The sequence below is a fragment of the Schistocerca serialis genome, chromosome 1, assembly GCF_023864345.2.
Source record: "Schistocerca serialis cubense isolate TAMUIC-IGC-003099 chromosome 1, iqSchSeri2.2, whole genome shotgun sequence".
Lineage (NCBI taxonomy): Eukaryota > Metazoa > Arthropoda > Insecta > Orthoptera > Acrididae > Schistocerca > Schistocerca serialis.
Genome location: NC_064638.1, coordinates 560,859,255 through 560,872,054, shown reverse-complemented (window position 1 = coordinate 560,872,054; position 12,800 = coordinate 560,859,255). Strand labels below are relative to the sequence as shown.

The 12,800-nt window shown below is 38.6% G+C and overlaps 1 protein-coding gene across 8 annotated transcripts in view; it reads left to right on the top strand.

The window, feature by feature from the left end:
- Window positions 1–12,800, top strand: part of LOC126475502 (uncharacterized protein DDB_G0283697-like) — a 222,904-nt gene that overhangs the window by 157,996 nt on the left and 52,108 nt on the right. For 7 of the 8 annotated variants that reach the window (XM_050103420.1, XM_050103464.1, XM_050103429.1 and 4 more), the window contains 2 exons: window positions 5,548–5,767; window positions 5,983–6,095. In XM_050103420.1, coding sequence (XP_049959377.1) covers window positions 5,548–5,767; window positions 5,983–6,095 — 333 coding nt within the window. The remainder of the gene's footprint in view (window positions 1–5,547; window positions 5,768–5,982; window positions 6,096–12,800) is intronic. The other variant, XM_050103473.1, reaches the window with a different exon arrangement.

Genomic DNA, 12,800 nt, shown 5'->3' with positions numbered 1-12,800 from the left:
AAAATTCCTGCCAGTCTTAAAAACTGCCATATATTCAATGCCGTGGGAAACCTATCTCTAGTGGGCAACATTGATTCAACTGGCGGCAGCAGCGCAGCAATGAAACGAGCATGAGTTGCAGGGATTTGTAAGCTTGCCAACACTGTCTCCCTCCTGGCCCACTATCACAAACACAGATAATTGTGTAGCCTATGATGCTTCATTGCAGTCTGCAGTGCCAGTGATCTTGAATTGAAAGTGATTTCTGTTATTGGTAACAGTACAATATTGTTGTTAGTAGCTAGTTTTGTAATGGAAAAAATAAAGGTATTCATGTGGTGTGGGCTATAAATTGAAAGTAATAACATATGCAGAACAATGTGGAAACAGAGCAGCTGAGTGGCATTTTGGACCTCACCAAACAGTTAAAAACCATTCGCCATTAGTGGGCTGGTGAAGAACAACTTTAAAAAAAAGAGGAAGACTATATGTGCATATAGAGTACTGAATGCAAAACGGTCAGAACTAGATGACTTATTGAAATGGATTCAAGGATGCCATCAAAATGGCATTGGAATTAATACAAAAATGATTTAATTAAAAGCTTGTAAGCTAGCACTACAGTAGAAGATAAGAGACTTCAAGGGTGATCTTGGTTGGTGCTACAGATTTATGAAGCACCATGTGCTTAGCATGCGAACCTAAACCAAAATATCTCAGAAAATGCCACAAGAGTATGAAGAGAAAATGTTATCTTTCCATCACTTTATTATTCAACATTAAAAGAAAACCAGTGGGGAATGAAGCCAAACAGCGAATAGGGACGAAACTCGTGACATCTGATAACCTGAGCTACAGAACTTGCCATGAAAGGTGCTAAAACTGTAACCATGAAAGAAATGGACATGAAAAAATGCACGACACTGTTGCCCTTTCATGTTGTGCTGACAGTACTAAACTTAATCCAATGATCATTTTTAAGCGCAAAACAATGCCAGAATCGTCTGAAATACTGCTAGCACATGAAAAGGGTTTGAATGGACAAGGTTGGTGTGAAATTATGGATTAACAGTGTGGCAGAGAAGGAAAAGTGCTTTATTGAAGAAGAGTTCTCTTCTTGTGGTAGATCAGTGTAGTAGTCATTTGAAAAATTCTGTGAAAGAGAAATTGAGGCAGGGAAATACAGAGCTTTCTGTTATTAAGAGAGGACTTACTTCACAATTGCAACCTTGTGATGTATCGATAAATAAACCATTTGAAGTGTACGTGAGAGAGGAATGGAACAAATGGATGATGGATGAAACCTAACATGAATCCACACCAAAGGGAGCTTTAAAATGACCTACAATCAAACAAGTGCGTCAGTGGATAAAGCATGGGTCTAGAGTGAGACAAGAAATTATCATTAAATCTTTCAAGAAGTGGAGCTTAAGTAATGCTCTCAATGGCAGTGAAGCATATCTTACATATGAAAACCACACAGATGATGACGACGAGGAGGAGAAGGAAGATCAAATGATGGTTTTCAGGGATTTTATATGTCAGTTTGGTTTTATAAACTAAAATATTGTTTAGTCTGGGTTTGCAGTCTGATAACAAAAATTGTAAAAATGTAATTTATAAAAAATTATTTAGAAATTAAGGTGCTTCTTATAGTCCGTAAAGTAAGGTATTCATGGTTTCACCATCCTTAAGCTACTTTCCATGGATGCTTATGTCAGTAGCTTGCAAACACCAGCATCGCCATTTCAGAGATCCCTGTTCCCAAATACTGCAAAATAACAATCTGCCCTTTGTCAAAGTCACTTATGTCACTGATGTTCCCCCATTTGCAGCCTGTGTCATTGTTCCTGTGATTCCCTATTCAGCGCTGCTCTGCTTAAGCAGTTTCCTAGCTGTGTCACGTGCCCACAATGTCACCAGCCAGCACTCAGTTCTACAATGGGCAGTGGCCATAATGTTTCAGCTCATCAGTGTGCACACGTTTGCCGTTTTGATAAAATTACTGAAATCAGTACTTGGTGATCCTTATGAAAAGATTTGGTGGTACATATAATGTTACAAGACATTTCTCCTGTTGTTTAAATTCATCAGCTGCTGTTCTTTATTTTGCATTTTTCTGTAGTTGGTCATCTGAAAAAATGCTAAGTTACCTTTTATCAGTCATTGAAGTTTGGTAAACCCATTGCGCTGTTTTGTGGCCAACTAAAGCATATTATTTGGCACCTTTCATATGCACCAATTCAAAGTAATATCAATAAAAATGGAAAGACGTGTATTTCTTGTTAAGCTTTAGGAACAACATAGAAATTAAATTTAAGGAAGGGTGAGGCTGCAACCTGTTAAAATATAAAAACCACCTAGGAATTTGATAAACTTAAATTCTCATTCATATGATAAACAGTGTCCTAAGCTTCTTTCCATAAGACCCAAGTAAGAAACTTGGTATTTAACCCATCACATTAGTGCATGAATTCATTACAGCAGGGTTTGGAAAAAAGGAAATGTAAGGATTGTTAGTGATCTTATTGAGCAAGCATTCAGTACATTTAATTAGAAATGCCATGGTGTTTGTTTGATTTTTTTTTTTTTTTTTTTTAATATTTATTTACCCAATTCATTGTTTGTGTTATCACTATCATGTTAGCCAACATACCATTCTTATGGTTGTATACTTACTGTGTCAGTTGAAAAGTGATTACTGTGTAGGCTGAGGTAGAGACTGATTATAGCTCCTCTTCCGTATTTTCTATTATTTTCCCCTTGTGTAATGTAATAAAAACTTTGCCCTTGCTTGGTGTGTTACTGCATAACTAATACAAGAAAAACTTAACATATTTATTTTGGTTTGAGCACTGTGAAAGTTATACTGAGTGTTTCTGTCTCTCTTCTGTTTCATTTTATGCTTTATATGTTTTTTGGTTGGAGGAATAGGCTAAATTTATTTTGTAAAATATTTTCATGGGTACATTAAGGTACTGTGTATTTATCACATTGCTTGTAAGGTGCAAATTTTGTGATCTATTTCAAGAGCTGTTAAGTTGTTGTTTTTTCATTTCCATAAGACAACTCTATAAAAATTCCATTTGAGACCTTTGGTAAAAAAGTTAAAAACAGGGAAACATAATGTAAGGAAAAAATTGCTGACTTCACTGTACAGAACATTAATCTTTCTCTTAAAATAACATGTAGATGGTACAGGACTGCTATTACGTGGTCAATTGACCCTCCGGTGCTGAAATAAGCGACATCAGTGAAACAATGTGTATGTGACATTTGGTTGTATTGAATTAGTGCAGTAAGGTGGATCAACATGGTAAAATTGCAGAAAGGAATTATTGTATTTGGATGTGTCTATGAGAGACCATAAATGAAATTTCTGTTGTTATAACACACTTTCCAAAATGTCTACAAAGAATACTGTACCATTTTCAGTCATGCCACTCACTATGAGAACAGTGGTCATAAAAAGAGCTGTGAGGGACCAGACACTGGTTTCACACTGTGCCAATGTATTTTTTTTTTTTTTTTTTTAAGGCCACAAGGAGTCCAATGCACTGACTGGCGAAAAATGCATTTAAGCCATAGTGTGTGGAGGGTGTTGCTCAGACCGGAAATAGTCCTATTATATTTTTACTGTTGTTTTATGTATCTTGATAGTGAAATGAGGATGAGTATTTCAAATTCATGATGATAAAGTGTTACTCTTCCGTTTACATCTTCGTGACGGGTATGCTGTGACACTTCTGTCTTCCCATAAAAGACAGCCATTTTCACAGGACTTCACACAAGCCTTCCTGGTTTTATGGATGCTCAGGCTTCCTATTGCCCCTCAGTTGAACGACAAAATCGCTTGATCTTAACCCTATAGAAACTGGTTGAGACAATTGGAACAGAGGGTGAAATGTAACAATCAACATCCCCAAAGTTTGGTATGAGTGTGGTTTGAAAAGTCCTCAGAATCACCATGAGAGGTCAGTGCTAGCACAACAAGTTGTTCATGTGATATTTGTTGTACTGTTGCATGTAAACGCGTACCACGTCAGTGCTCTTAGAAGAGAGCTGTGGCAGTGACATGGTTCTGTTGTTGTTCCTACATAGTGATTTGCGAAGATGGAAAAAATCGAGATTCGAGCAATGATTAAGTACGTCATAAAGAAAGGTATGAAAGCAAAGGACATTCATGCCGATTTCCAGAATACACTGGGTGCTCTGCTTTTTCATATTCAGCTGTTGCCAAGTGGACAAATGAATTTAAATTTGGTCGGGAGAGCTTAGATGATGATCTGCGCAGTGACAGGCTAAGATGTGCACAAAATGATCATGGATGATCGCTGATTGAAAGTGCGTGAAATTGTTCACGCTTGCCGGATGTCATGTGAATGGTATATCACATTTTAACATAAGAATTAGAAATAAAAAAAATTATCTGCAACATGGGTGCCATGACTCTTGACACTGGATCAAAAACGCATGAGAATGGACAAACCAGAACAATGTTTGACCTGTTTCAGGAGAAACGAACAAGATTTTTTGCTCTGTTTTGTGACCACAGATGATACTTGGGTGCACTACTATACCCCAGAGACAAAACAACTGTCAAAGCAGTGGAAACATGCTGATTATCTGCCATCATATGACAATTCCTTCGGCAGGAAAGGTCATGGCATCAGTTTTCTGGCATGCGAAGGGGATTCTGTTTGTAAATTGTCTACCCACTGGGCAAACAATTACTGGAGAGTACTATGCTAACCTCCTGGACAAATTGCAACAAAAGATACGTGAAAAAAGGCCAGGTTTAGCAAGGAAGAAAGTCATCTTCCATCAAGACAATGCACGCCCGCACACACGTGCCGTCGCCATGGCAATATTACACTAACTAAGGTATGAATTGATGCAACACCCGCCTTATTCACCTGATATGATTCCGTCAGACTTCCATCTCTTTCCAAAATTGAAAATTTTTCATGGTGGATGAAGATTCACTTCAATTGAAGAATTGATAGTCGGAGGTGACAACTATTTTGCAGGCCTGGAGGAAACTCATTTTCGAGATGGAACATTGTTGACCAAGTGCATTAATCTACAAGGAGACTACATTGAAAAATGAAAACAAGTTTCAGTGATGTTAGTACTTTTTTGTATTCAGTTCTGAGAACTTTTCAAACTACCATCGTACCTTTATGAGATTTAATCATCAATGAGTGGCTTCAGCTGTGCATGATATACCTGAACAAATTTGTGGAATACCTTCCTCACTGAATGAGGCTATTATTAAGACTGGATACAATGTCAAACGGTATTGTTGTGAAGTCTCCTGCGGGAAGGGACTAACTTTTTGTCCAATGTGATGTACATGGTAACTTTTTGTCCAATGTGATGTACATGGTATCTTAATGGAGATGAAATTTCTTCTGTCAAATTTTCTTCTATGTAAGTAATCACTTATTTCTGAAGTGTATGTTGCTGTAAGCATGAAAGTAAACTTATGTACATTTGTTTAACTATTATGTGTAAACTTAGGTGAAGTTGAGTCATCTTGTCATAGTGTTGGTTATTTTGTGTAAGATCTCCACAACTCCAGACACTGAAGACACATCACCCCGAAAATTTGTAGTAGATACTCAGAAGGAACAGAGAATAGCATCTGTGGAACAAGAATCTGGAAATCATGAAGAAGGTGAAATGCTTGCTGGAGGAAAGGAAGACGAGGAACCTGAAGAGGAAGATGCAGGAGAACTCGATTCTGAAGATGACAGTCTTGGGGAAAATTTTAAATACTACCACCGTCAGTACCATTGACTGTACTTTCTTTAATTTTTTGAGTTACAGTTGCGTAAGGATTGTTAAAATGGTTTTCCTGTTTAGTTAAATAAATCAATAAAACAGGGCTCTACTTGTTTCTGTATAAATTAGCATTTTAAAAATTAACATTCTTTTCTTTTTTTCTGTATTTTTTATTTCAAAACCTTCAAATTCAGTAAACATATTTTGTTTCTATAGTTCCAAAGACAAGAAAATTGCAGAGAGAAGAAGATGATGAATCTGGAAGTGACAAAGAGATTCCTGTAGTGAAAAGCAAAATACCAAAGAACATGGGTGGACAAAATGCACAGGTGAGTCCTTTATTTCAGAGTAAGACATACAAGAAGTGTTATCCTGTCAAAATATATACATTTTAATGTTGGAGGGGCGGGGGGGGGGGGGGGGTGGATATGTTTCTGCAGAGTGAATGCAGCATAATATTTATTTTGAACTGTTGTTGTTGTTGTTCTTCTTGTCTTCAGTCCAGAGACTGGTTTGATGCAACTCTCCATGCTACTCTATCCTATGCAAGCTTCATCATCTCCCAGTACCTACTGCAAACTACATCCATCTGAATCTGTTTAGTGTATTCATCTCTTGGTCTCCCTCTATGAATTTTACCCTCCACACTGCCCTCCAATACTAAATTGGTGATCCCTTGATGCCTCAGAATATGTACTACCAACCGATCCCTTCTTCTAGTAAAGTTGTGCCACAAATTTCTTTTCTCCCCAATTTTATTCAATACATCCTCATTTGTTACGTGATCTACCCATCTAATCTTCAGCATTCTTCTGTAGCACCACATTTTGAAAGCTTCTATTCCCTTCTTGTCCAAACTATTTATCATCCCTGTTTCACTTCCATATATGGCTACACTCCATACAAATACTTTCAGAAATGACTTCCTGACACTTAAATCTATACTCGATGTTGACAAATTTCTCTTCTTCAGAAACGTTTACCTTGCCATTGCCAGTCTACATTTTATATCCTCTCTACTTCGACCATCATCAGTTATTTTGCTCCCCAAATAGCAAAACTCCTTTACTACTATAAGCACTTTAAGCATCTCATTTCCTGATCTAATTCCCTCAGCATCACCCGATTTAATTCGACTACATTCCATTATCCTCATTTTGCATTTGTTTATGTTCATCTTATATCCTCCTTTCAAGACACTGTCCATTCCGTTCAGCTGCTCTTCCAGTCCTTTGCTGTCTCTGGCAGAATTACAATGTCATCGGCGAACCTCAAAGTTTTTATTTCTTCTCCATGGATTTTAATACCTACTCCGAATTTTTCTTTTGTTTCCTTCACTGCTTGCTCAATATACCGATTGAATAACATCGGCGAGAGACTACAACCCTGTCCCACTCCCTTCTCAACCACTGCTTCCCTTTCATGCCCTTAGACTCTTATAACTGCCATCTGGTTTCTGTACAAATTGTAAATAGCCTTTCGCTCCCTGTATTTTACCCCTGCCACCTTTAGAATTTGAAAGAGAGTATTCCAGTCAACATTGTCAAACGCTTTCTCTAAGTCTACAAATGCTAGAAACGTAGGTTTGCCTTTCCTTAATCTTTCTTCTAAGATAAGTCGTAAGGTCAGTATTGCCTCACGTGTTCCAGTGTTTCTACGGAATCCAAACTGATCTTCCCCGAGGTCGGCTTCTACCAGTTTTTCCATTCGTCTGTAAAGAATTCGTGTTAGTATTTTGCAGCTGTGGCTTATTAAACTGATTGTTCGGTAATTTTCACATCTGTCAACACCTGCTTTCTTTGGGATTGGAATTATTATATTCTTCTTGAAGTCTGAGGGTATTTCGCCTGTTTCATACATCTTGCTCACCAGATGGTAGAGTTTTGTCAGGACTGGCTCTCCCAAGGCCGTCAGTAGTTCCAATGGAATGTTGTCTACTCCCGGGGCCTTGTTTCGACTCAGGTCTTTCAGTGCTCTGTCAAACTCTTCACGCAGTATCGTATCTCCCATTTCATCTTCATCTACATCCTCTTCCATTTCCATAATATTGTCCTCAAGTACATCGCCCTTGTATAGACCCTCTATATACTCCTTCCACCTTTCTGCTTTCCCTTCTTTGCTTAGAACTGGGTTTCCATCTGAGCTCTTGATATTCATACAAGTGGTTCTCTTATCTCCAAAGGTCTCTTTAATTTTCCTGTAGGCAGTATCTATCTCACCCCTAGTGAGATAAGCCTCTACATTCTTACATTTGTCCTCTAGCCATCCCTGCTTAGCCATTTTGCACTTCCTGTCGATATCGTTTTTGAGATGTTTGTATTCCTTTTTGCCTGCTTCATTTACTGCATTTTTATATTTTCTCCTTTCATCAATTAAATTCAATATTTCTTCTGTTACCCAAGGATTTCTACTAGCCCTTGTCCTTTTACCTACTTGATCCTCTGCTGCCTTCACTACTTCATCCCTCAAAGCTACCCATTCTTCTTCTACTGTATTTCCTTCCCCCATTCCTGTCAATTGTTCCCTTATGCTCTCCCTGAAACTCTGTACAACCTCTGGTTCTTTCAGTTTATCCAGGTCCCATCTCCTTAAATTCCCACCTCTTTGCAGTTTCTTCATTTTTAATCTACAGTTCATAACCAATAGATTGTGGTCAGAGTCCACATCTGCCCCTGGAAATGTCTTACAATTTAAAACCTGGTTCCTAAATCTCTGTCTTACCATTATATAAATCTATCTGATACCTTTTAGTATCTCCAGGGTTCTTCCATGTATTCAACCTTCTTTCATGATTCTTAAATCAAGTGTTAGCTATGATTATGTTGTGCTCTGTGCAAAATTCTACCAGGCGGCTTCCTCTTTCATTTCTTAGCCCCAATCCATATTCACCTACTACGTTTCCTTCTCTCCCTTTTCCTACACTCGAATTCCAGTCACCCATGACTATTAAATTTTCGTCTCCCTTCCCTATCTGAATAATTTCTTTTATTTCATCATACATTTCTTCAATTTCTTCGTCATCTGCAGAGCTAGTTGGCATATAAACTTGTACTACTGTAGTAGGCATGGGCTTCATGTCTATCTTGGCCACAATAATGCGTTCACTATGCTGTTTGTAGTAGCTTACCCGCATTCCTATTTTCCTATTCATTATTAAACCTACTCCTGCTTACCCCTATTTGATTTGGTAGTCACCTGACCAGAAGGCTTGTTCCTCCTGCCACCGAACTTCACTAATTCCCACTATATCTAACTTTAACCTCTCCATTTCCCTTTTTAAATTTTCTAACCTACCTGCCCGATTAAGGGATCTGACATTCCACGCTCCGATCCGTAGAATGCCAGTTTTCTTTCTCCTGATAACGACATCCTCTTGAGTAGTCCCCGCCCGGAGATCCGAATGGGGGACTATTTTACCTCCGAAATATTTTACCCGAGAGGACGCCATCATCATTTAATCATACAGTAAAGCTGCATGCCCTCGGGAAAAATTACGGCTGTAGTTTCCCCTTGCTTTCAGCCGTTCGCAGTACCAGCACAGCAAGGCCGTTTTGGTTATTGTTACAAGGCCAGATCAGTCAATCATCCAGACTGTTGCCCTTGCAACTACTGAAAAGGCTGCTGCCCCTCTTCAGGAACCACACGTTTGTCTGGCCTCTCAACAAATACCCCTCCGTTGTGGTTGCACCTACGGTACGGCTATCTGTATCGCTGAGGCACGCAAGCCTCCCCACCAACGGCAAGGTCCATGGTTCATGGGGGGGGGGGGGGGAGGGGGGGGGGGCTTTTCTCCATAGGCCTGTTTAATTTTCCTATAGGCAGTATCCATCTTACCCCTAGTGATATACGCCTCTACATCCTTACGTTTGTCCTCTAGCCATCCCTGCTTAGCTGTTTTGAGCTGTATGAGTGTTTTCTAATTGTATTATATTATTTGGTGCAACATCAACAATGTAAAATTGCTTAAGGATTTAACAAGTATTTGAATGAACACTCAGTTCAGTTGCCGAATTGGATTTTAGTGCAAGAGTGAATGCAAGTGTTAAAGGGAGTGTGTTTGCATAAATACCTATTCTATTCTGCACAAAGTGACATAAAAAGGTACATTACAAAGAGCTAACAACTTCATACTTGTTATCCAAATTTTAAAAATGCTGCAGATTCCAATGCATTCTGTCTGCTATGTATGAGGGCTATCTGAAAAGCAACCTTCATAAGGCTATAAAGAAATAAAAAACTGGAATAATTAAAGCCAATGGATTAAAAGTAATAAAACTATTTTTATAGTACTTCTTTACCTGATTGCAGCTGAGATTCAAGCATGTATCATATCTCTTGATGGATTGGTAATTTTATTCTACATAAAATTCTACCATATAAATTTTGGAATCAAACGAGCACAAAACTTGTTGTACCTTAATTGCTTACTCACCATTTCACAGAAATGTGCAGAAAACTGATTGATGGAGACATCATGAAATGCTGTTTTTCACAACATTTTTTGTACTTTTCTGTAGCATCTCTTTTTTTGACTACAGACAGATGGCCACTTATGTTATCATCATCATCATCATCATCATCATCATCATCATCATCATGTTTCCTTTCTCTCGTAAATAAATGATAACATTGGCAATATCTTCACTCATCGGATTTCGTCCGTATGCAACACAAATTTTGCAGTGATTATTGCAATTTGTTACAATTTGCAGCTACAAATAATAATAATAATAATAATACCACCTCCATCATGATCTATTAAAATAAAATGAAGTAAGTCTAGATTGCAATAGAACATTTATTACAATATGGCAACCAGTTTTAGTCAAATAGTAACCATCTTCAGACCATATGCACCATGATGGCAGGTGGTGACGTTGAACAGAACAGGTATCATGGATGCGTGAATGTCACCTTATCAGAATAACCATAGAGATGTTTACAAAATCACAATATTTGATTGGTTGAGACAGACGCGCAAAGCTGCCATGCTCAGCCATCTGCAACTATTGGTGATCTTCTTACACTGCCCGTACTATAATAATAGGGATTTCAAAGCTGGCTATATTCCTGTTCATCTTATTTTTTATCTTGTCCTTTCTAGTAATTTGGTTCATAGTTTTAATGAGTCTCATTTGTCCCATGAATTCCGTGTGGTGTAAAGGTCTTCAAACCACAAGCTAGAACTGACACAAAGTACACTATCTGATCCAAAGTATCCAGACACCAATTAATGAACATTATTATGGGGTGTGCGCAGTCTTCACTTTTGACACCTTGAACCCTGCTGGAGACACTTTCAAAGAGGTGTTTGAATGTCTGTGGAGGATTGGCAGTCCATGCTTAAAGAGCCAAAATCGAAGAAGGTAGTGATGCGGTATCGTGGAGTCTGGGCAGAAGTCTATGTTCTGACTCATCATAAAGGTGTTTCATTGGGCTCAGGTTGGGACTCTGGACAGGCCAGTGCAGTTTGTGAATCTTACTGTCCACAAACCTTTGCCTCACAGATGCTGCTTTATGACAGGGTGCATTTCATGCTAATACAAACAATCATCATCCCCAAAATGTTCCCCCACTGTATGCAGTAAACAGTCTAACGTTTTGACGACTTAAGGTGTGAGCGTGGGTCTGGGTTATACTGATTTATTTCCCCAAACCACATTCCACTTCTTTACAAGATGACTTACTTGGGGTTTTTAGCCACTCCTCTTTACTGGATAGCCGGCTGCTGGAAACTCTCTTGACTCCTTCTCTGTCGGATAACACTAGTTACAGGAATGTCCAAGCCTCTTTCTACTAATGAAATAAGTAGCCACACAAACTTTACGTTTTGTCAATCAATGATGTATTTGACTTTCAAGCACAGTAAAAATTCTCACTTGCAACATAGTATGTAACTTCAGCAAGTCTCTCGCACAGTTGTATGTTAGAAAAAAATTTATTTACATTCGAAAGAAAGTCTATTTAGACATCATGACTTCCAAAAAAGGAGACTGAAAAAAACTCTTGCCTCTAACAACTATATGAGTACTTTTTCAACTGGTCTTGTTTCACATAACAGTAGTCAGTGACACAATAAGCACAAAGCTGCATATGGATTCCATGGTTCTTCCATACACACACACACTAACACATCTATGGATTGCCCCGTCAGGTAATGGTCAGTGCTTTTTGACCACTGCATCTACTTTCTTCCTGCGACTGATTTTAAACCTGCACAGACAAACGTGACGCGTAGTAGGTAGTATTTTACCATCCCACACTCATATCTAGAATACTGTGTGTTTGAGGTGGTAGAAGGCTGAGTGGTTCAAGAATTTACACAAAAATTCTCAAACTACTACATATGTATGTGCACCTCTTCTTATGTGTATTCGATGTAGAACTGTCATAACCCCCCATATATGTGCTACACACCTTTTCCGCCTACAACACCTGGCGGTTCTCACATCATGACAGGCTTTGTCTTATATAATTTAATGTTTGCGTAGAAGTGTGTATTTGTGTATGTGTGGATGTATGTTCGTGTAGTCTGTTTCTTCGGCCTTCTTATCTAAAGATAAAATGTAGGTTATTAGTAACCACGGAAATAAGGAAGGACTTCAGTGATAGAAGTTTATAAAAAGATATACAGGTCCTCAAGGTGAGAAGTAAGAAAGGGAAAATCAGATGTGGTTGCTAGGATCGAAGAAGAGAAAGAAGATAGCCCCAAAGACAGGAAACCCCCCACCCCCCACCCCTTCCCCAGGATCCCTACCTCTCAGGTACTTGAGTGAGACGCAGGAAGTGGTTTGGTGTTAAATCATCTCCTACAGAATATACTTGTCCCACCTTCACCCTTTGAGGTGACCGAAGGAAATCCTAGCATCTGCATGGAAACGGCAAATGGAGAAGAATTGGGCACACTTGTTTGTGAGGGTTGTTTGAAAGGTGTGATGTGTGTTTTGTGTCAGTCATGATTTATTTGTTCTTGTAAATCAAGCTTTTAGCTACAATACCCACCCCTTTCAAAATTTATACAAACCCTCCCATCT